Below are 22,103 nucleotides of genomic sequence, written 5' to 3'. Positions count from 1 at the left end.
AAATTACATAAAATAAGCATTCCTCTTAATCTCAAATCTATGAGTTTTCTTCTTTCAAATCCGAAAAACTTGGGTCTCGATGGGAAATTTTGGATTGTGATCAAATTCAATTTTCATCTTTTATTATATCATAAAAATTTGTGTTATTCTATGATTATTAAATATAATTTAAATCTCTTTACTATTAAATTATGATAAAAATTTCGTGAGTATTGCATAAAAAGAATATGAGATTTATGATTTTGATTTTGGGAACTTGTAGTTTATTTAATTATCTATTGAAGATATTTTTTGTAATTTTCTTACTCTGTTTGGTATAATTCCCTTATTGAAGATGTTATCTTACTGGTGTGAATTTATTTTTAATATACAGAAAAAAGATGTAATTCCCTAGTGAAAATGTTGATTTTACTTGTGTTGTTATAATAAAGATGTGATTCCTTATTTAAAATGCTAACTATGTTCGCTTCTTGATATTTGAGATGTAATTTTCATATTTACCAATAAAAAATACTTATTAAGTTGATCCGAATAAAAAAAAAAAAAAAATCAAAAAACAAATTTACACAAAAACCATTACGAAAAGAGATTTTATGAGTAAAATATCCCTTTTACCTAGCGGACATTATTGTAATTGCGCGTTTTACATTCTTGCCGCAAAGCTTAAACCAACACAGATTAGGAAAACAATTCCGAATCCCATTTTAAGTGGGAAAGTAAAATTTCTATATACTACAATTATTATAGCAAAAAACTCTCATTTAATTGACGCTACAAAATTAGGAAACTAACGTTTTAATTCTTGTTGCAAAGCAAATTCACCAAGGAATAGGAAGAAAAAATTTGGTAACTTCCAAACCGTTACTTCCCATTCCATTTCCTATTCCCATTTCCAATCGCACGTTAATTAGGAAAACTCGCTCTCTTATATATATAGGTACAACCCCCTTATTCATTCCATTCCACAAGTTATACTCCATATTAACAAAAGTTCTCTGTTTTAGTGTTGTTTATCAATGGCTGAAGTGTACGGAGTTTCTTTCTACAGTGACCAAATAGAGGTTACTGTAACCAAGAATGCAATTGTGGTTAATGACTGGATTTTGCATACCGTTCATACTCATAGGCGGAGACTCCACAAGCTTCTTATTGGTCTTGATATCGAGTGGCTCCCTTATTTCAATCCAAAAGACAAACAACCAGTTTCTCTTCTCCAACTTTGTGTAGGCCGACGTTGCCTTCTTTTTCAACTCCTACACAAAGATTCCATGCCCGGATACCTCGCACAATTTCTGAGTAACCCAAATTTCACATTTGTTGGTGTCAGGGTTGAGGGAGATGCTGAGAAGTTGATGTGTGATCACGGGCTTTTTGTCGCGAATACTGTGGATTTGAACCGGCTTGCATTGTTGTATTATGGTGAATATGTGTATGGAAAGATGGGTTTAAAGAGAATGGCGAAAGCAGTACTTGGGAAAGTAATGGAAAAGCCAGAGAATGTTACTTTGAGTAAGTGGGATGCAGAGTATTTGAGCTATGAACAAGTTGAATATGGTGCTATTGATGCTTTTGTGTCGTTTGAGATTGGAAAGAAATTGTTTAATGAAATGGCAGAGAGAGAGAAGGCATTGAATTGCCATTATCAGCGATTGAACTTCCATTATCAGCCATTGACTTGCCATTATCCGCCACGGCAGCAGCTACAAGAGACACAAGGAATGTTTCAAAATCTAGCTCTGTTTTGAATCTGAAATAACAACATTAGACAAAGTACACAATAGTAAACTTTGTACAAGGATGTCCTCAAGTTTGAGACCTGTGAAGACTTTTGCAATATTGTTTAGTTTTTTCTTTTGCTTTTGGTCAAGTAGTTTATACATGTAATATGTATTGATTTTGATATTACAGATAGTAACATAAATTTTGAGTTCAAACTAGCTTTGTGTTGTTTTTATTTTTCCCTCACAAAAATCTTTAGAATCAGTCTAAGAGCATTAACCCACACCCTGAAGGCTGATATCACATATAGGTTAAAGAAACTAATATGCAACTAGAAAGCTAACTAATATGCAGTGTCCCAATTCATTTAGGCATTGTATATCAGAAACAAGGATAACATATTTTCTTAACTTGCTACAGTTCTCTTCTGCAGCAATATAACATACTACTTTAATTCAAAATTTATCAAATGAGAGTTCCTTTCCAAAAAAATGAACAAATCATTTCTTCCCATTTGTCTAATCCTTGGGTTAATAAAGTGGGAGAAGAACTATAAGATATCAGGTTCAAATCGCAGCGAAGGCAAAATACTAGGTGATTTCTTCCCAATTGTCTAAGCCTTGGTGGGCAAAGTTTACCGGTATCTGTGCTAGGGGGCGGCAATTAGCTGGAATAGTCGAGGTGGGCGCAAGCCAACCCGGGCCACTACCGTCATAAAAACCAACAAACAAACAAACAACAACATAACATGGAAATAAAAGATCTTGGGACTCCTACAACATAGAGTTTCGCAGATCCGATGCGATCATGAGAGTCTAAAAGGTTTTCCAAAATTCAGAACGTCATACTTGTGAAATACTGCTACAGCCCACAAATACTCAGAAAAATATCACATGCTCAACATTTGGCTCTTTCCACCAGTTTTACATTACAATAATTTTAATTAATTTTAAGTTCTATGCATTGATCATATAAAGATCTTTTAATAATCACGTCACTTATTGTATGCAACTCCATTTAATAATCATTGATTGATAACATATACTAAATCATAAGTATCTTACTACATCAGGTTAAATCTTACAGTTAGAATGTATTTTTTCACCAATTTTACACAAGGAGAATTTTAATTTAAAATATTTTCACTATTAATGTATATAACTTTTACCAACACTTTAGAATATACCTTTCTACCAATCAACTTACAACGCTCTTTTCTATAGTTCCCCAAAAAAAATTAATTGAGTTTAAAGTTTTATGCAGTGATTATGTAAAGATTTTGTACACGATCATGTCACTTAAAAGGTACTGTTAGCAGCAGAGCAACATGTTACACTGTGTAGTTAGCTCCGACACGGACTGTCCATATATATTTTTGATGAAATAAGATTCTTCATTGGGGGCGTCAAGAAGATGCAACGTTACAAAATAGATTAGAGTTAGTTGCATTACAACTAAAAAAGTTACAGAAAAACAAGTACTGACAGTATATATAACTTAATTTAATTTTTGATATAAAAAATGAAATAAACAAGTCTCTAAAAAATTTAGTTAAATTTACTCTTGATAGGACCAGCAGATTTTTGTTTTTGTTTTTTGGAATTGATAATTAGGAGCGGAAGAATAATGCTTTGTACCAGATGTTAATTGCTCGTAAGGTCTCTTACGAGCTGAAAGAGGCGGTGAACCACCGAAATTCTGCTCGGAATTAGGGTTTTGGTGGTGGTGATGTTGGCGGCGATTGTAGTGGTTGCCGTCGCCGAAAAAGTTTCTTCTATGATTGTCGTCGTTACGAGAGATAGTATCGTCGGAAGGCCAATTCGGCGGCGCAGAATGAGGGTTACGGTGATATTCCGGCTGGTTTCCACGGCGTTGTCCGTTACTCTGGTCCATTGTGCATCACGCGGTAAATTGATATTTGCAGTATTAATATGGCTTTAGTATTTATATATTTACTCTTATTTTAATTGTTAATATACAGTATTCTCTTTTGTTGACACCTTTTTTACTTTTTGGAAGTCATTTTAAGTCTTAAAAAATGTTTATGTAACTTTTAAATATTCGAAGTATTAAAATATTTAGCTTCTAAACTTAATTGTGATGTTTTCCTATCAAATTAGTTTTTTAGCTAGTAATTTAATATCTGTGTGTAAAAATTAATATCTTAAACTCCATATCAAATTTCATCGTACAACTAGACATGTTAATTACATTACGTACTAAATGTGAAGAAACATTGTAAAGGGACTTGATATCTGTATACGGTTAAAATAGATTCAGATTTTCCTACGTTCGATCGAGTTCGAATGGCAAGAAGTAGGAGTAGAGCTTGGAGTTAGTTTCGAAGGTAGTACGAACGAGCCTCGAGTCCGAAGGTTGTTCGAGGAGTTGGCTCGATAATCTTATCGAGCCCGTGACCAAATCGATCCACAGGGTGTCGCTTCGAGGTCTGAAACGCACCACGCCCATCACGAAGGTCGAACTCGAGGTAAGACCAAAGGGACGACCCAGTAACGAACTCGAGACAGTATCGAGTTTGAGCCAGTATCGAACCCACAGACAAGAGTCGTTACAACCGCACCAATGGAGAGAATCTTGACGAGAACCGAGGAAGAGACAAATCATCATGGGTCCTCCACTATATGCATTATTTTATTACTTTGTTATAGATAAAACAATGACCCTTTATTATAAAAGAGGAGATCCTTATAAGCTAGAGACACACAATAGAGACTGGAATAAACAGATCTTTTTCCCATTTACAAAGACATCTCTTTAGGCTTGTTTTACTTCATCTTATTCAATTTTTCTATTCATCATTCCTATCCTCAAAGTCAAAATACTTGTATTGTTATCTTTGTATCAAAGAATATTACGTATCCTTAGAACCATACATAAATTTAACGTTATCCGATTTTTCGGGTAAACAGTTTGGCGCCCACCGTGGGGCTAAGGATAACAGTGATTGTTTGATATAAATCTACAGTACACTCCAGCTTACAACTTCAAGTCAGCAATGGCTTTACCTATCGACCTCAAAGTCGGCCTTCAAGATGAAACCAACAACTTGGCACCCGGGGATGGAAGGCTACCTGACGATGGCAACGAGGCTCGAATCGAAGTACCCGAAATTCGAACCGAAGAACCATCGGATGTCAATTCACAAATAGCTCTGGAGGCGAATCAGCGTTCCAAACAGGAAAGAAGCATTCAGGGCGGTACTCGGCCCGTATCCCGAGACACCCACAACATGGGAGAAATCGGGGTCAGCTTGCGTATGATCTTCGAAATGCTACAAGCCCAACAAGCAGCGATAGCTCAGTTATAGAGCCAAACTCCTATACAAAGCAGGCCAGACTCCAATCCGCTTCGAGAAGTCACCCCCAGAACGGAGCCCGCCATAGTGAAATCAAACGAGCAAGAATCGGGGACCACTCCCGAAATTACTAGATTGCTCGAGGAACTCACAAACCAAGTCGAAGCCAACGACAAGAAAGTGGAAACATATAATGCAGGGTCGATCAAATTCCGGGGGCTCCGCCAATGATAAAAGGGCTTGATTCGAAAAAATTCAGCTGCAGCTGAGACAACGAAGGGTTAACTTCCACAGTTGAGTCAGACTCATACTTTAACAGAACGAGGCTCACCTGCTTATCGAGTTCGTCCTCTTCTTCACGGACCTTAGCCAAATTCGCTTGGAGGTCCTTTATAGCCTTGTCCTTTTGGCTGCAAAGAAGCCGCAGGGCATCTCTCTCACCCGAGACCTTCCGGAGCTCGGCCTCACACTGGCTAAGATCGACTCGAAACCTACTAATGGCCTGCACAGTAAGAAAAAAATAAGAGTCAAGTATGGAAAAGAAGAAAGAAACCAAGTGTAGAAGAATCATTACTCGAGTAATGAAATGTTGAGCCTCCTCCAGTAGAAGAGAAACGTCACCGATATCGGAAGCATCATCGACTCCAGTAAAGCAATCCCTAAAATGGTCCCCTAGTACAGAAAAAAGATGTAATGCCCTAGTAAAAATGTTGATTTTACTTGTGTTGTTATAATAAAGATGTGATTCCTTATTTAAAATGCTAATTATGTTCGCTTCTTGATATTTGAGATGTAATTTTCATATTTACCAATAAAAAATACTTATTAAGTTGATCCAAATAAACAAAAAAAAAAAATCGAAAAACAAATTTACACAAAAACCATTACGAAAAGAGATTTTATGAGTAAAATATCCCTTTTACCTAGCGGACATTATTGTAATTACGCGTTTTACATTCTTGCCGCAAAGCTTAAACCAACACAGATTAGGAAAACAATTCTGAATCCCATTTTAAGTGGGAAAGTAAAATTTCTATATACTACAATTATTATAGCAAAAAACTCTCATTTAATTGACGCTACAAAATTAGGAAACTAACGTTTTAATTCTTGTTGCAAAGCAAATTCACCAAGGAATAGGAAGAAAAAATTTGGTAACTTCCAAACCGTTACTTCCCATTCCATTTCCTATTCCCATTTCCAATCGCACGTTAATTAGGAAAACTCGCTCTCTTATATATATAGGTACAACCCCCTTATTCATTCCATTCCACAAGTTATACTCCATATTAACAAAAGTTCTCTGTTTTAGTGTTGTTTATCAATGGCTGAAGTGTACGGAGTTTCTTTCTACAGTGACCAAATAGAGGTTACTGTAACCAAGAATGCAATTGTGGTTAATGACTGGATTTTGCATACCGTTCATACTCATAGGCGGAGACTCCACAAGCTTCTTATTGGTCTTGATATCGAGTGGCTCCCTTATTTCAATCCAAAAGACAAACAACCAGTTTCTCTTCTCCAACTTTGTGTAGGCCGACGTTGCCTTCTTTTTCAACTCCTACACAAAGATTCCATGCCCGGATACCTCGCACAATTTCTGAGTAACCCAAATTTCACATTTGTTGGTGTCAGGGTTGAGGGAGATGCTGAGAAGTTGATGTGTGATCACGGGCTTTTTGTCGCGAATACTGTGGATTTGAACCGGCTTGCATTGTTGTATTATGGTGAATATGTGTATGGAAAGATGGGTTTAAAGAGAATGGCGAAAGCAGTACTTGGGAAAGTAATGGAAAAGCCAGAGAATGTTACTTTGAGTAAGTGGGATGCAGAGTATTTGAGCTATGAACAAGTTGAATATGGTGCTATTGATGCTTTTGTGTCGTTTGAGATTGGAAAGAAATTGTTTAATGAAATGGCAGAGAGAGAGAAGGCATTGAATTGCCATTTTCAGCCATTGAACTTCCATTATCAGCGATTGAAATGCCATTATCAGCCATTGAATTGCCATTATCCGCCATGGCAGCAACTACAAGAAACACAGGGGATGTTTCAAAATCTTGCTCTGTTTTGAATCTGAAATAACAACATTAGACAAAGTACACAATAGTAAACTTTGTACAAGGATGTCCTCAAGTTTGAGACCTGTGAAGACTTTTGCAATATTGTTTTGTTTTTTCTTTTGCTTTTGGTCAAGTAGTTTATACATGTAATATGTATTGATTTTGATATTACAGATAGTAACATAAATTTTGAGTTCAAACTAGCTTTGTGTTGTTTTTATTTTTCCCTCACAAAAATCTTTAGAATCAGTCTAAGAGCATTAACCCACACTCTGAAGGCTGATATCACATATAGGTTAAAGAAACTAATATGCAACTAGAAAGCTAACTAATATGCAGTGTCCCAATTCATTTAGGCATTGTATATCAGAAACAAGGATAACATATTTTCTTAACTTGCTACAGTTCTCTTCTGCAGCAATATAACATACTACTTTAATTCAAAATTTATCAAATGAGAGTTCCTTTCCAAAAAAATGAACAAATCATTTCTTCCCATTTGTCTAATCCTTGGGTTAATAAAGTGGGAGAAGAACTATAAGATATCAGGTTCAAATCGCAGCGAAGGCAAAATACTATGTGATTTCTTCCCAATTGTCTAAGCCTTGGTGGGCAAAGTTTACCGGTATTTGTGCTAGGGGGCGGCAATTAGCTGGAATAGTCGAGGTGGGCGCAAGCCAACCCGGGCCACTACCGTCATAAAAACCAACAAACAAACAAACAACAACATAACATGGAAATAAAAGATCTTGGGACTCCTACAACATAGAGTTTCGCAGATCCGATGCGATCATGAGAGTCTAAAAGGTTTTCCAAAATTCAGAACGTCATACTTGTGAAATACTGCTACAGCCCACAAATACTCAGAAAAATATCACATGCTCAACATTTGGCTCTTTCCACCAGTTTTACATTACAATAATTTTAATTAATTTTAAGTTCTATGCATTGATCATATAAAGATCTTTTAATAATCACGTCACTTATTGTATGCAACTCCATTTAATAATCATTGATTGATAACATATACTAAATCATAAGTATCTTACTACATCAGGTTAAATCTTACAGTTAGAATGTATTTTTTCACCAATTTTACACAAGGAGAATTTTAATTTAAAATATTTTCACTATTAATGTATATAACTTTTACCAACACTTTAGAATATACCTTTCTACCAATCAACTTACAACGCTCTTTTCTATAGTTCCCCAAAAAAAATTAATTGAGTTTAAAGTTTTATGCAGTGATTATGTAAAGATTTTGTACACGATCATGTCACTTAAAAGGTACTGTTAGCAGCAGAGCAACATGTTACACTGTGTAGTTAGCTCCGACACGGACTGTCCATATATATTTTTGATGAAATAAAATTCTTCATTGGGGGCGTCAAGAAGATGCAACGTTACAAAATAGATTAGAGTTAGTTGCATTACAACTAAAAAAGTTACAGAAAAACAAGTACTGACAGTATATATAACTTAATTTAATTTTTGATATAAAAAATGAAATAAACAAGTCTCTAAAAAATTTAGTTAAATTTACTCTTGATAGGACCAGCAGATTTTTGTTTTTGTTTTTTGGAATTGATAATTAGGAGCGGAAGAATAATGCTTTGTACCAGATGTTAATTGCTCGTAAGGTCTCTTACGAGCTGAAAGAGGCGGTGAACCACCGAAATTCTGCTCGGAATTAGGGTTTTGGTGGTGGTGATGTTGGCGGCGATTGTAGTGGTTGCCGTCGCCGAAAAAGTTTCATCTATGATTGTCGTCGTTACGAGAGATAGTATCGTCGGAAGGCCAATTCGGCGGCGCAGAATGAGGGTTACGGTGATATTTCGGCTGGTTTCCACGGCGTTGTCCGTTACTCTGGTCCATTGTGCATCACGCGGTAAATTGATATTTGCAGTATTAATATGGCTTTAGTATTTATATATTTACTCTTATTTTAATTGTTAATATACAGTATTCTCTTTTGTTGACACCTTTTTTACTTTTTGGAAGTCATTTTAAGTCTTAAAAAATGTTTATGTAACTTTTAAATATTCGAAGTATTAAAATATTTAGCTTCTAAACTTAATTGTGATGTTTTCCTATCAAATTAGTTTTTTAGCTAGTAATTTAATATCTGTGTGTAAAAATTAATATCTTAAACTCCATATCAAATTTCATCGTACAACTAGACATGTTAATTACATTACGTACTAAATGTGAAGAAACATTGTAAAGGGACTTGATATCTGTATACGGTTAAAATAGATTCAGATTTTCCTACGTTCGATCGAGTTCGAATGGCAAGAAGTAGGAGTAGAGCTTGGAGTTAGTTTCGAAGGTAGTACGAACGAGCCTCGAGTCCGAAGGTTGTTCGAGGAGTTGGCTCGATAATCTTATCGAGCCCGTGACCAAATCGATCCACAGGGTGTCGCTTCGAGGTCTGAAACGCACCACGCCCATCACGAAGGTCGAACTCGAGGTAAGACCAAAGGGACGACCCAGTAACGAACTCGAGACAGTATCGAGTTTGAGCCAGTATCGAACCCACAGACAAGAGTCGTTACAACCGCACCAATGGAGAGAATCTTGACGAGAACCGAGGAAGAGACAAATCATCATGGGTCCTCCACTATATGCATTATTTTATTACTTTGTTATAGATAAAACAATGACCCTTTATTATAAAAGAGGAGATCCTTATAAGGTAGAGACACACAATAGAGACTGGAATAAACAGATCTTTTTCCCATTTACAAAGACATCTCTTTAGGCTTGTTTTACTTCATCTTATTCAATTTTTCTATTCATCATTCCTATCCTCAAAGTCAAAATACTTGTATTGTTATCTTTGTATCAAAGAATATTACGTATCCTTAGAACCATACATAAATTTAACGTTATCCGATTTTTCGGGTAAACAGTTTGGCGCCCACCGTGGGGCTAAGGATAACAGTGATTGTTTGATATAAATCTACAGTACACTCCAGCTTACAACTTCAAGTCAGCAATGGCTTTACCTATCGACCTCAAAGTCGGCCTTCAAGATGAAACCAACAACTTGGCACCCGGGGATGGAAGGCTACCTGACGATGGCAACGAGGCTCGAATCGAAGTACCCGAAATTCGAACCGAAGAACCATCGGATGTCAATTCACAAATAGCTCTGGAGGCGAATCAGCGTTCCAAACAGGAAAGAAGCATTCAGGGCGGTACTCGGCCCGTATCCCGAGACACCCACAACATGGGAGAAATCGGGGTCAGCTTGCGTATGATCTTCGAAATGCTACAAGCCCAACAAGCAGCGATAGCTCAGTTATAGAGCCAAACTCCTATACAAAGCAGGCCAGACTCCAATCCGCTTCGAGAAGTCACCCCCAGAACGGAGCCCGCCATAGTGAAATCAAACGAGCAAGAATCGGGGACCACTCCCGAAATTACTAGATTGCTCGAGGAACTCACAAACCAAGTCGAAGCCAACGACAAGAAAGTGGAAACATATAATGCAGGGTCGATCAAATTCCGGGGGCTCCGCCAATGATAAAAGGGCTTGATTCGAAAAAATTCAGCTGCAGCTGAGACAACGAAGGGTTATCTTCCACAGTTGAGTCAGACTCATACTTTAATAGAACGAGGCTCACCTGCTTATCGAGTTCGGCCTCTTCTTCACGGACCTTAGCCAAATTCGCTTGGAGGTCCTTTATAGCCTTGTCCTTTTGGCTGCAAAGAAGCCGCAGGGCATCTCTCTCACCCGAGACCTTCCGGAGCTCGGCCTCACACTGGCTAAGATCGACTCGAAACCTACTAATGGCCTGCACAGTAAGAAAAAAATAAGAGTCAAGTATGGAAAAGAAGAAAGAAACCAAGTGTAGAAGAATCATTACTCGAGTAATGAAATGTTGAGCCTCCTCCAGTAGAAGAGAAGCGTCACCGATATCGGAAGCATCATCGACTCCACTAAAGCAATCCCTAAAATGGTCCCCTACACTAGAGCCTCCGCCCATATCAGGAGTCTTCAATTCTCGAGCTTCCTTTAACGCCTCCTCAGTAAAAGTTAGAAGAGAAAGCGAATGACCCATTGTCTTAGCCCCGAGAAAATCACTCGGGTGCTCCGATCAAGAATCAGGACTTCAGGACCGACCCCGACCGACACAGCCGCCATCGGCTCGGGAGCTCTAGCAACCTCGATAGCTTTTGCGGATCGGATCACCAAAGCCGAGGCATTATCTTCTTCTTATTCTTCTTCTTCTTCTCTCAGTCGTTGGACCGAGTCAATCGGAAGGGCAATTGCTTTTCTCCTCACCCTCTGAGTTTTTTGCTTGGGTTCCTCTGACCGAGAGGAAGCCCTTCGCTTCTTATATTTCCCCGGGTGTGGGACCGGGGACTTGGTTCCTTCTTCACCACTCGAAGACCTCAAAGCGGCATCCTTGGTTACGCCTGCATGAAAGGAAATCAGCAACAAATAGAACACAAATAATACTTCGATGGAAACAAGAAGCAAAACCTTACCATGGTTCTTGGCCTCCCATCTACCTTTAGCCAAATCACGCCAAGCGCGTTCGGCATAAGAGGAAGTCGAGGCTAACTTCCGAACCCAATCCTCGAGGTCAGGTACCGCTTGTGGCATCCATGGGACAGCTGAATATCAGGAAAAGACATCAGAAAAAAATCGGGAAAAGACACGGAAAGAAAACAAGAATCACTTACGGTCGAAATTTCATTCTTCGGGGAACGGAATCTTCTCTTCCGGAATAAGGTCACAGGTCCTCACTCGAATATAACGACCCATCCAACCCCGATCCTTGTCTTCATTGATTCTCGACATCAGAGCCTTCGATGCCCGATGATGAAGTCTGATCAGTCCTCGAAAGATCTGAGGCCGATACAATCGTATGAGGTGATTCAGAGAAAAATCCAGCCCCCCGACTTTGATAGAGAAGAAGCGAAGTAAGATCACTATACGCCATGAAGAGGGATGAATTTGACCGAGGGTGACCTGATACCTTTTGCAAAAATCAATAATCATCGGGTCGACGGGTCCCAATGTGAAGGGATAAGTGTAAACACTTAAAAACCCCTCCACATGGGTGATGACGCTCTCATCGGGGGATGGAATTTGCAACACGACCTCGGGACCCTAGTTGCAGTCTTTTCTGACGGCCTCGAGGTGACCCTCCGTTATAGAGCACATATGCGTCGACACGTGCTCGCATCGACCCGAAGCGGATGAAGAATTCTCTACCTTAAAATCGATCTTCAGAGTGCACGGGCCGGGAACATAGCCGTGAATGGACGGCTCCACCGGCGCCTTATCGCCGGACGGCCGTGAAGAAGAAGCTTTCTCCTTCTAAGGTACGGTTTTCGAAGTTTTCGCCATTGATACGAGAAGAAGAAATGCAAATGAAAGTGAAAAATTGACTGTACCAAAACTCTAGTGTGAATGGCTCTAAAGCAACGAAATAGAGAGAAAAAGTAAGAGAATTTGGAAGAGACAAGGCGCAAAAGTGGTAAAGGTTGTATGGAAGGGTAATTTATAGGCTCGCGTCATGACGGTTCAATATCAAAGGTGGCCGACCACCATCTCACAAGGATTAAATACCTTGAAAGACTAAATCGATGGGACAACTATCGCGTACGTCACAATCGACCCCTGATAAAGCGTCAGCTTATTGCCCGATCGAACCATCGAAGATCATATCGATTCTCACTGCATCCCTCATGAGAATCGAGTGGACTATCTGTATACGGTTAAAATAGATTCAGGCTTTCCTACGTTTGATCGAGTTCGAATGGCAAGAAGCCGGAGTAGAGTTTGGAGTTAGTTTCGAAGGTAGTACGAATGAGCCTCGAGTCCGAACGTTGTTCGAGAAGTTGGATCAATAATCTTATTAAGCCCGTGACCAAATCGATCCGCAAGGTGTCGCTTCGAGGTCCGAAATGCACCACGCCCATACCAAAGGTCGAACTCGAGGTAAGACCAAAGGGCCGACCCAGTAATGAACTCGAGACAGTATCGAGTTCGAGCCAGTATCAAACCTACAGACAAGAGCCGTTACAACCTCACTAAGGGAGAGAATCTTGACGAGAACCGAGGAAGAGACAAATCATCATGGGTCCTCCACTATATGCATTATTTTATTACTTTGTTATAGATAAAACAATGACCCTTTATTATAAAAGAGGAGATCCTTGTAAGCTAGAGACACACAATAGAGACTGGAATAAACAGATCTTTTTTCCATTTACAAAGACATCTCTTTAGGCTTGTTTTACTTCATCTTATTCAATTTTTCTATTCATCATTCCTATCCTCATAGTCAAAATACTTGTATTGTTATCTTTGTATCAAAGGAAATTACAGTTTAGCGCCCACTGTGGGGCTAAGGATAACAATGATTGTTTGATATAAATATACAGTACACTCCAGCTTACAACTTCAAGTCAGCATTGGCTTTACCTATCGACCTAGAAGTCGGCCTTCAAGATGAAACCAACAACTTGGCACCCGAGGACGGAAGGCTACCTGACAATGGCAACGAGGCTCGAATCGAAGTACCCAAAATTCAAACCGAAGTACCATCGGATGTCAATTCACAAATAGCTCTGGAGGCGAATCAGCGTTCCGAACCGGAAAGAAGCATTCATGGCGATACTCGGCACGTAGCCCGAGACACCCACAACACGGGGGAAATCATGGTCAGCTTGCGTATGATCTTCAAAATGCTACAAGCCCAACAAGCAGCGATAACTCAGTTACAGAACCAAACTCCTATACAAAGTAGGCTAGACTCCAATCCGCTTTGAGAAATCACCCCCAGAATGGAGCCCGCCATTAGTGAAATCAAACGAGCAAGAATCGGGGACCACTCCCAAAATTACTAGATTGCTCGAGGAGCTCACAAAATGAGTCGAAGCAAACGACAAGAAAGTGTAAACATATAATGCCAGGGTCGATCAAATCCCGGGGGCTCCGCCAATGATAAAAGGGCTTGATTCGAAAAAATTCATACAAAAGCCTTTTCCCTCGAGTGCGTCCCAAAACTAATCCCCAAAAAATTTCGTATACCCAAAATTCTCAAATATAACGGTACGACCGATCCTAACGAACATGTCACATCTTACACATGTGCCATCAAAGGCAACGATTTGGAGGACGATGAGATCGAATCCGTGTTGTTGAAAACGTTCGGGGAGACCCTCGCGAAGGGAACAATGATCTGGTATCACAATTTACCACCAAATTCCATCGATTCTTTTGCCATGTTAGAAGATTGGTTCGTAAAGGCATATGCTGGTGCAAAAAAGGTTGCAACAAGGAAATCAGACCTCTTCAAAGTAAAGCAAAGGGGTAATGAAATGCTGAGAGAATTCGTATCCCGATTTCAAATGGAACGCATAGAATTGCCACCGGTCACAGACGATTGGGCCATACAAGCTTTCACCCAAGGGTTGAACGAGCTAAATTCGACAGCATCACGTCGGCTGAAATAAAATTTGATCGAGTATCCAGCAATAACTTGGGCAGATATACACAACCGGTATCAATCGAAAATCAGGGTCGAGGACGATCAGTTGGGAGCTCCGTATGGACCCGTGCATCAGAATAGGACAACCACTAAAAACCATAGGGAGATCGACAGAGAACAAAGGTAGGTCAGAGACCGATATCAACCGTATGTCACAGATCGGATGAACAACAGTTCCACACGCAATACAGTTCGGAACAATTGAAGGGCTGATCGAAGGCAAAACTCTCGGGGAACTTATGAGCAAGAGCGGCTTTGATAAATATGCCGATCCTATAGAAGTTCCTCGATTATCAGAGTATAACTTCAGCGTTGATGCACCCGCCATCGTGTGGGCTATCGGACACATCAAAGACACTAAATGGCCTCGACCCATGCAGACCGATCCTGCCCAAAGGAATCCCAATCAAATGTGCAAATATCATGGTACCCATGGTCACAGAACGGAAAATTGCAGGCAATTAAGAGAGAAAACGGCTCGCTTATTTAACAAAGGGCACACTCGGGAATTTCTGAGTGATAGGGCGAAGAATCGTTTTAAGAACAAGGATTTCGGCAAGCAAAACGAGCTAGAAAAACCGCATCACGTCATCCACATAATCATCGGCGACGTCGATATCCCTTAGGGACCAGTGCTTAAACGCACTAAAACATCGATTGTGGGGGGAAAACGATCTCGGACTAAAGATTACACACTCATAGGGACTTTGTCCTTCGATGATGAAGACACAGAAGGAGTCATCCAACCCCATAACGATGCATTGGTAATATCCGAACTTATGAATAAAACTAAAATTAAGCGTGTGTTAATTGATCCAGGTAGCTCGGTCAATATCATCAGATCGAGGGTCGTAGAACAGCTCGGCTTGCAGGACCAGATCGTACTCGCAACTCTGGTTCTGAACGGATTCAATATGGCATGTGAAACCACCAAAGGCGAGATAATCCTACCGATAAACGTGGCCGGAACCATCCAGGAAACAAAATTTCACGTGATCGAAGGCGATATGAGAATATATAGAGCTTGAAATTCCCTGTTTTTAACAATATTACATTGTCATTCATTCTCTTACTATTTATTCTGTCTACATCACACCCCTCAGAGTGCGACCCTTTTCTGAACCCTACGTAAACGCGGAATACCTTGTGCACCGTTCTGGGAACTTGTAGTTTATTTAATTTAAATATCATTACTATTAAATTATGATAAAAATTTCGTAAGTATTGCTTAAAAAGAATATGAGATTTATGATTTTGATTTTTGGGAACTTGTAGTTTATTTAATTATCTATTGAAGATAGTTTTTAAATTTTCTTATTCTGTTTGGTGTAATTTCCTTATTGAAGATGTTATCTTACCGGTGTGAATTTATTTTTAATATATAGAAAAAGATGTAATTCTCTAGTGAAAATATTGATTTTACTTGTGTTGTTATAATAAAGGTGTGATTCCATATTTTAAATGCTAATTATGTTTGCCTCTTGATATTTGAGATGTAATTTTCATATTTACCAATAAAAAATACTTATTAAGTTGATCCGAATAAACAAAAAAAAAATCAAAAAACAAATTTACACAAAAACCATTACGAAAAGAGATTTTATGAGTAAAATATCCCTTTTACCTAGCGGACATTATTGTAATTGCGCGTTTTACATTCTTGCCGCCAAAGCTTAAACCAACACAGAATAGGAAAACAATTCCGAATCCCATTTTAAGTGGGGAAGTAAAATTCTTATTTACTACAATTATTATAGCAAAAAAAACTCTCATTTAATTGACGCTACAAAATTAGGAAACTAACGTTTTAATTCTTGTTGCAAACCAAATTCACCAAGGAATAGGAAGAAATTTTTTGGTAACTTCCAAACCGTTACTACACATTCCCTTTCCTATTCCCATTTCCAATCCCACGTTAATTAGGAAAACTCGCTCTCTTATATATATATATATATAGGTACAACCCCTTATTTGTTCCATTCCACAAGTTATACTCCATATTAACAAAAGTTCTCTGTTTTAGTGTTGTTTATCAATGGCTGAAGTGTACGGAATTTCTTTCTACAGTGACCAAATAGAGGTTACTGTAACCAAGAATGCAATTGTGGTTAATGACTGGATTTTGCATACTATTCATACTCATAGGCGAAGACTACACAAGCTTCTTATTGGTCTTGATATCGAGTGGCTCCCTTATTTCAATCCAAAAGACAAACAACCAGTTTCTCTTCTCCAACTTTGTGTAGGCCGACGTTGCCTTCTTTTTCAACTCCTACACAAAGATTCCATGCCCGGATACCTCGCACAATTTCTGAGTAACCCAAATTTCACATTTGTTGGTGTCAGGGTTGAGGGAGATGCTGAGAAGTTGATGTGTGATCACGGGCTTTTTGTCGCGAATACTGTGGATTTGAACCGACTTGCATTGTTGTATTAAGGTGAATGTGTGTATGGAAAGATGGGTTTAAAGAGAATGGCGAAAGCAGTACTTGGGAAAGTAATGGAAAAGCCAGAGAATGTTACTTTAAGTAAGTGGGATGCAGAGTATTTGAGCTATGAACAAGTTGAATATGGTGCTATTGATGCTTTTGTGTCGTTTGAGATTGGAAAGAAATTGTTTAATGAAATGGCAGAGAGAGAGAAGGCATTGAATTGCCATTTTCAGCCATTGAACTTCCATTATCAGCGATTGAAATGCCATTATCAGCCATTGAATTGCCATTATCCGCCATGGCAGCAACTACAAGAAACACAGGGGATGTTTCAAAATCTTGCTCTGTTTTGAATCTGAAATTACAGATTAGAAAAAGTATACAATAGTGAATTTTGTACAAGGATGTTCTCAAGTTTGAGACCTGTGAAGACATTTGCAACATTGTTTTTTTTTTTTTTGGTCAGGTAGTTTATACATGTAATATGTATTGATTTTGATATTACAGATAGTAACATAAATTTTGAGTTCAAACTAGCTTTGTGTTGTTTTTATTTTTCCCTCACAAAAATCTTTAGAATCAGTCTAAGAGCATTAACCCACACTCTGAAGGCTGATATCACATATAGGTTAAAGAAACTAATATGCAACTAGAAAGCTAACTAATATGCAGTGTCCCAATTCATTTAGGCATTGTATATCAGAAACAAGGATAACATATTTTCTTAACTTGCTACAGTTCTCTTCTGCAGCAATATAACATACTACTTTAATTCAAAATTTATCAAATGAGAGTTCCTTTCCAAAAAAATGAACAAATCATTTCTTCCCATTTGTCTAATCCTTGGGTTAATAAAGTGGGAGAAGAACTATAAGATATCAGGTTCAAATCGCAGCGAAGGCAAAATACTAGGTGATTTCTTCCCAATTGTCTAAGCCTTGGTGGGCAAAGTTTACCGGTATTTGTGCTAGGGGGCGGCAATTAGCTGGAATAGTCGAGGTGGGCGCAAGCCAACCCGGGCCACTACCGTCATAAAAACCAACAAACAAACAAACAACAACATAACATGGAAATAAAAGATCTTGGGACTCCTACAACATAGAGTTTCGCAGATCCGATGCGATCATGAGAGTCTAAAAGGTTTTCCAAAATTCAGAACGTCATACTTGTGAAATACTGCTACAGCCCACAAATACTCAGAAAAATATCACATGCTCAACATTTGGCTCTTTCCACCAGTTTTACATTACAATAATTTTAATTAATTTTAAGTTCTATGCATTGATCATATAAAGATCTTTTAATAATCACGTCACTTATTGTATGCAACTCCATTTAATAATCATTGATTGATAACATATACTAAATCATAAGTATCTTACTACATCAGGTTAAATCTTACAGTTAGAATGTATTTTTTCACCAATTTTACACAAGGAGAATTTTAATTTAAAATATTTTCACTATTAATGTATATAACTTTTACCAACACTTTAGAATATACCTTTCTACCAATCAACTTACAACGCTCTTTTCTATAGTTCCCCAAAAAAAATTAATTGAGTTTAAAGTTTTATGCAGTGATTATGTAAAGATTTTGTACACGATCATGTCACTTAAAAGGTACTGTTAGCAGCAGAGCAACATGTTACACTGTGTAGTTAGCTCCGACACGGACTGTCCATATATATTTTTGATGAAATAAGATTCTTCATTGGGGGCGTCAAGAAGATGCAACGTTACAAAATAGATTAGAGTTAGTTGCATTACAACTAAAAAAGTTACAGAAAAACAAGTACTGACAGTATATATAACTTAATTTAATTTTTGATATAAAAAATGAAATAAACAAGTCTCTAAAAAATTTAGTTAAATTTACTCTTGATAGGACCAGCAGATTTTTGTTTTTGTTTTTTGGAATTGATAATTAGGAGCGGAAGAATAATGCTTTGTACCAGATGTTAATTGCTCGTAAGGTCTCTTACGAGCTGAAAGAGGCGGTGAACCACCGAAATTCTGCTCGGAATTAGGGTTTTGGTGGTGGTGATGTTGGCGGCGATTGTAGTGGTTGCCGTCGCCGAAAAAGTTTCTTCTATGATTGTCGTCGTTACGAGAGATAGTATCGTCGGAAGGCCAATTCGGCGGCGCAGAATGAGGGTTACGGTGATATTCCGGCTGGTTTCCACGGCGTTGTCCGTTACTCTGGTCCATTGTGCATCACGCGGTAAATTGATATTTGCAGTATTAATATGGCTTTAGTATTTATATATTTACTCTTATTTTAATTGTTAATATACAGTATTCTCTTTTGTTGACACCTTTTTTACTTTTTGGAAGTCATTTTAAGTCTTAAAAAATGTTTATGTAACTTTTAAATATTCGAAGTATTAAAATATTTAGCTTCTAAACTTAATTGTGATGTTTTCCTATCAAATTAGTTTTTTAGCTAGTAATTTAATATCTGTGTGTAAAAATTAATATCTTAAACTCCATATCAAATTTCATCGTACAACTAGACATGTTAATTACATTACGTACTAAATGTGAAGAAACATTGTAAAGGGACTTGATATCTGTATACGGTTAAAATAGATTCAGATTTTCCTACGTTCGATCGAGTTCGAATGGCAAGAAGTAGGAGTAGAGCTTGGAGTTAGTTTCGAAGGTAGTACGAACGAGCCTCGAGTCCGAAGGTTGTTCGAGGAGTTGGCTCGATAATCTTATCGAGCCCGTGACCAAATCGATCCACAGGGTGTCGCTTCGAGGTCTGAAACGCACCACGCCCATCACGAAGGTCGAACTCGAGGTAAGACCAAAGGGACGACCCAGTAACGAACTCGAGACAGTATCGAGTTTGAGCCAGTATCGAACCCACAGACAAGAGTCGTTACAACCTCACTAAGGGAGAGAATCTTGACGAGAACCGAGGAAGAGACAAATCATCATGGGTCCTCCACTATATGCATTATTTTATTACTTTGTTATAGATAAAACAATGACCCTTTATTATAAAAGAGGAGATCCTTGTAAGCTAGAGACACACAATAGAGACTGGAATAAACAGATCTTTTTTCCATTTACAAAGACATCTCTTTAGGCTTGTTTTACTTCATCTTATTCAATTTTTCTATTCATCATTCCTATCCTCATAGTCAAAATACTTGTATTGTTATCTTTGTATCAAAGGATATTACAGTTTGGCGCCCACCGTGGGGCTAAGGATAACAATGATTGTTTGATATAAATATACAGTACACTCCAGCTTACAACTTCAAGTCAGCATTGGCTTTACCTATCGACCTAGAAGTCGGCCTTCAAGATGAAACCAACAACTTGGCACCCGAGGACGGAAGGCTACCTGACAATGGCAACGAGGCTCGAATCGAAGTACCCAAAATTCAAACTGAAGTACCATCGGATGTCAATTCACAAATAGCTCTGGAGGCGAATCAGCGTTCCGAACCGGAAAGAAGCATTCAGGGCGATACTCGGCCCGTAGCCCGAGACACCCACAACACGGGGGAAATCATGGTCAGCTTGCGTATGATCTTCAAAATGCTACAAGCCCAACAAGCAGCGATAACTCAGTTACAGAACCAAACTCCTATACAAAGTAGGCTAGACTCCAATCCGCTTTGAGAAGTCACCCCCAGAATGGAGCCCGCCATTAGTGAAATCAAACGAGCAAGAATCGGGGACCACTCCCAAAATTACTAGATTGCTCGAGGAGCTCACAAAACGAGTCGAAGCAAACGACAAGAAAGTGTAAACATATAATGCCAGGGTCGATCAAATCCCGGGGGCTCCGCCAATGATAAAAGGGCTTGATTCGAAAAAATTCATACAAAAGCCTTTTCCCTCGAGTGCGGCCCCAAAACCAATCCCCAAAAAATTTCGTATACCCAAAATTCTCAAATATAACGGTACGACCGATCCTAACGAACATGTCACATCTTACACATGTGCCATCAAAGGCAACGATTTGGAGGACGATGAGATCGAATCCGTGTTGTTGAAAACGTTCGGGGAGACCCTCGTGAAGGGAACAATGATCTGGTATCACAATTTACCACCAAATTCCATCGATTCTTTTGCCATGTTAGAAGATTGGTTCGTAAAGGCATATGCTGGTGCGTAAAAGGTTGCAACAAGGAAATCAGACCTCTTTAAAGTAAAGCAAAGGGGTAATGAAATGCTGAGAGAATTCGTATCCCGATTTCAAATGGAACGCATAGAATTGCCACCGGTCACAGACGATTGGGCCATACAAGCTTTCACCCAAGGGTTGAACGAGCTAAATTCGACAGCATCACGTCGGCTGAAATAAAATTTGATCGAGTATCCAGCAATAACTTGGGCAGATATACACAACTGGTATCAATCGAAAATCAGGGTCGAGGACGATCAGTTGGGAGCTCCGTATGGACCCGTGCATCAGAATAGGACAACCACTAAAAACCATAGGGAGATCGACAGAGAACAAAGGTAGGTCAGAGACCGATATCAACCGTATGTCACAGATCGGATGAACAACAGTTCCACACGCAATACAGTTCGGAACAATTGAAGGGATGATCGAAGGCAAAACTCTCGGGGAACTTATGAGCAAGAGCGGCTTTGATAAATATGTCGATCCTATAGAAGTTCCTCGATTATCAGAGTATAACTTCAGCGTTGATGCACCCGCCATCGTGTGGGCTATCGGACACATCAAAGACACTAAATGGCCTCGACCCATGCAGACCGATCCTGCCCAAAGGAATCCCAATCAAATGTGCAAATATCATGGTACCCATGGTCACAGAACGGAAAATTGCAGGCAATTAAGAGAGAAAACGGCTCGCTTATTTAACAAAGGGCACATTCGGGAATTTCTGAGTGATAGGGCGAAGAATCGTTTTAAGAACAAGGATTTCGGCAAGCAAAACGAGCTAGAAAAACCGCATCACGTCATTCACATAATCATCGGCGACGTCGATATCCCTTAGGGACCAGTGCTTAAACGCACTAAAACATCGATTGTGGGGGAAAAACGATCTCGGACTAAAGATTACAC

General features: G+C 38.9%; 2 protein-coding genes across 5 annotated transcripts; both read right to left on the bottom strand.

Annotated features, from left to right (window-relative positions):
- Positions 1 to 713: 713 nt before the first annotated feature.
- LOC117274777 (uncharacterized) lies at positions 714 to 9,008 on the bottom strand. 4 transcript variants are annotated; one of them, XM_070191985.1, is made up of 5 exons: positions 8,721 to 9,006; positions 6,455 to 7,064; positions 5,610 to 5,707; positions 5,367 to 5,537; positions 714 to 1,700 (listed from the first exon to the last, which is right to left on the bottom strand). In XM_070191985.1, the coding sequence occupies exons 2-5, from the start codon at positions 6,465 to 6,467 to the stop codon at positions 1,446 to 1,448; spliced, it is 537 nt and encodes a 178-aa protein (XP_070048086.1). In that variant the 5' UTR covers positions 6,468 to 7,064; positions 8,721 to 9,006; the 3' UTR covers positions 714 to 1,445. The 4 variants fall into 4 exon arrangements, 3 of the variants coding, with proteins under 3 accessions (XP_070048086.1, XP_070048088.1, XP_070048087.1); XM_070191987.1 differs by lacking the exon at positions 714 to 1,700 and adding an exon at positions 4,543 to 5,294 and having other exon boundaries at positions 8,721 to 9,008; XM_070191986.1 differs by lacking the exon at positions 714 to 1,700 and adding an exon at positions 4,543 to 5,300 and having other exon boundaries at positions 8,721 to 9,007.
- A 7,430-nt stretch (positions 9,009 to 16,438) lies between these two features.
- Positions 16,439 to 19,310, bottom strand: LOC138903703 (uncharacterized). The gene is made up of 2 exons (XM_070192172.1): positions 19,003 to 19,310; positions 16,439 to 17,355 (listed from the first exon to the last, which is right to left on the bottom strand). Exons 1-2 carry the CDS (start codon positions 19,256 to 19,258, stop codon positions 17,234 to 17,236), a joined length of 378 nt encoding a protein of 125 aa, XP_070048273.1. The 5' UTR covers positions 19,259 to 19,310; the 3' UTR covers positions 16,439 to 17,233.
- Between the last annotated feature and the right edge of the window lie 2,793 nt (positions 19,311 to 22,103).

Source organism: Nicotiana tomentosiformis, chromosome 12, assembly GCF_000390325.3.
Source record: "Nicotiana tomentosiformis chromosome 12, ASM39032v3, whole genome shotgun sequence".
NCBI classification, from domain to species: domain Eukaryota; kingdom Viridiplantae; phylum Streptophyta; class Magnoliopsida; order Solanales; family Solanaceae; genus Nicotiana; species Nicotiana tomentosiformis.
Note: the sequence above shows the minus strand (reverse complement) of the source record. Positions and strands in the feature narration are given on the sequence as shown.

Bases quoted from the DNA above. Each gene is read 5' to 3' on its own strand.
- LOC117274777 (XM_070191985.1), bottom strand. The intron at 5,538-5,609 runs GTAATGATTCTT...CTTACTGTGCAG, and splicing joins CTCAACATTTCATTACTCGA to GCCATTAGTAGGTTTCGAGT. The intron at 1,701-5,366 runs GTGAGCCTCGTT...TGTCTCTTGTAG, and splicing joins AGGACGAACTCGATAAGCAG to CTGCTGCCGTGGCGGATAAT.
- LOC138903703 (XM_070192172.1), bottom strand. From the start codon at position 19,258: ATGGACCAGAGTAACGGACAACGCCGTGGAAACCAGCCGGAATATCAC. The intron at 17,356-19,002 runs GTACAAAGCATT...TGTTTCTTGTAG, and splicing joins TTACGAGCAATTAACATCTG to TTGCTGCCATGGCGGATAAT.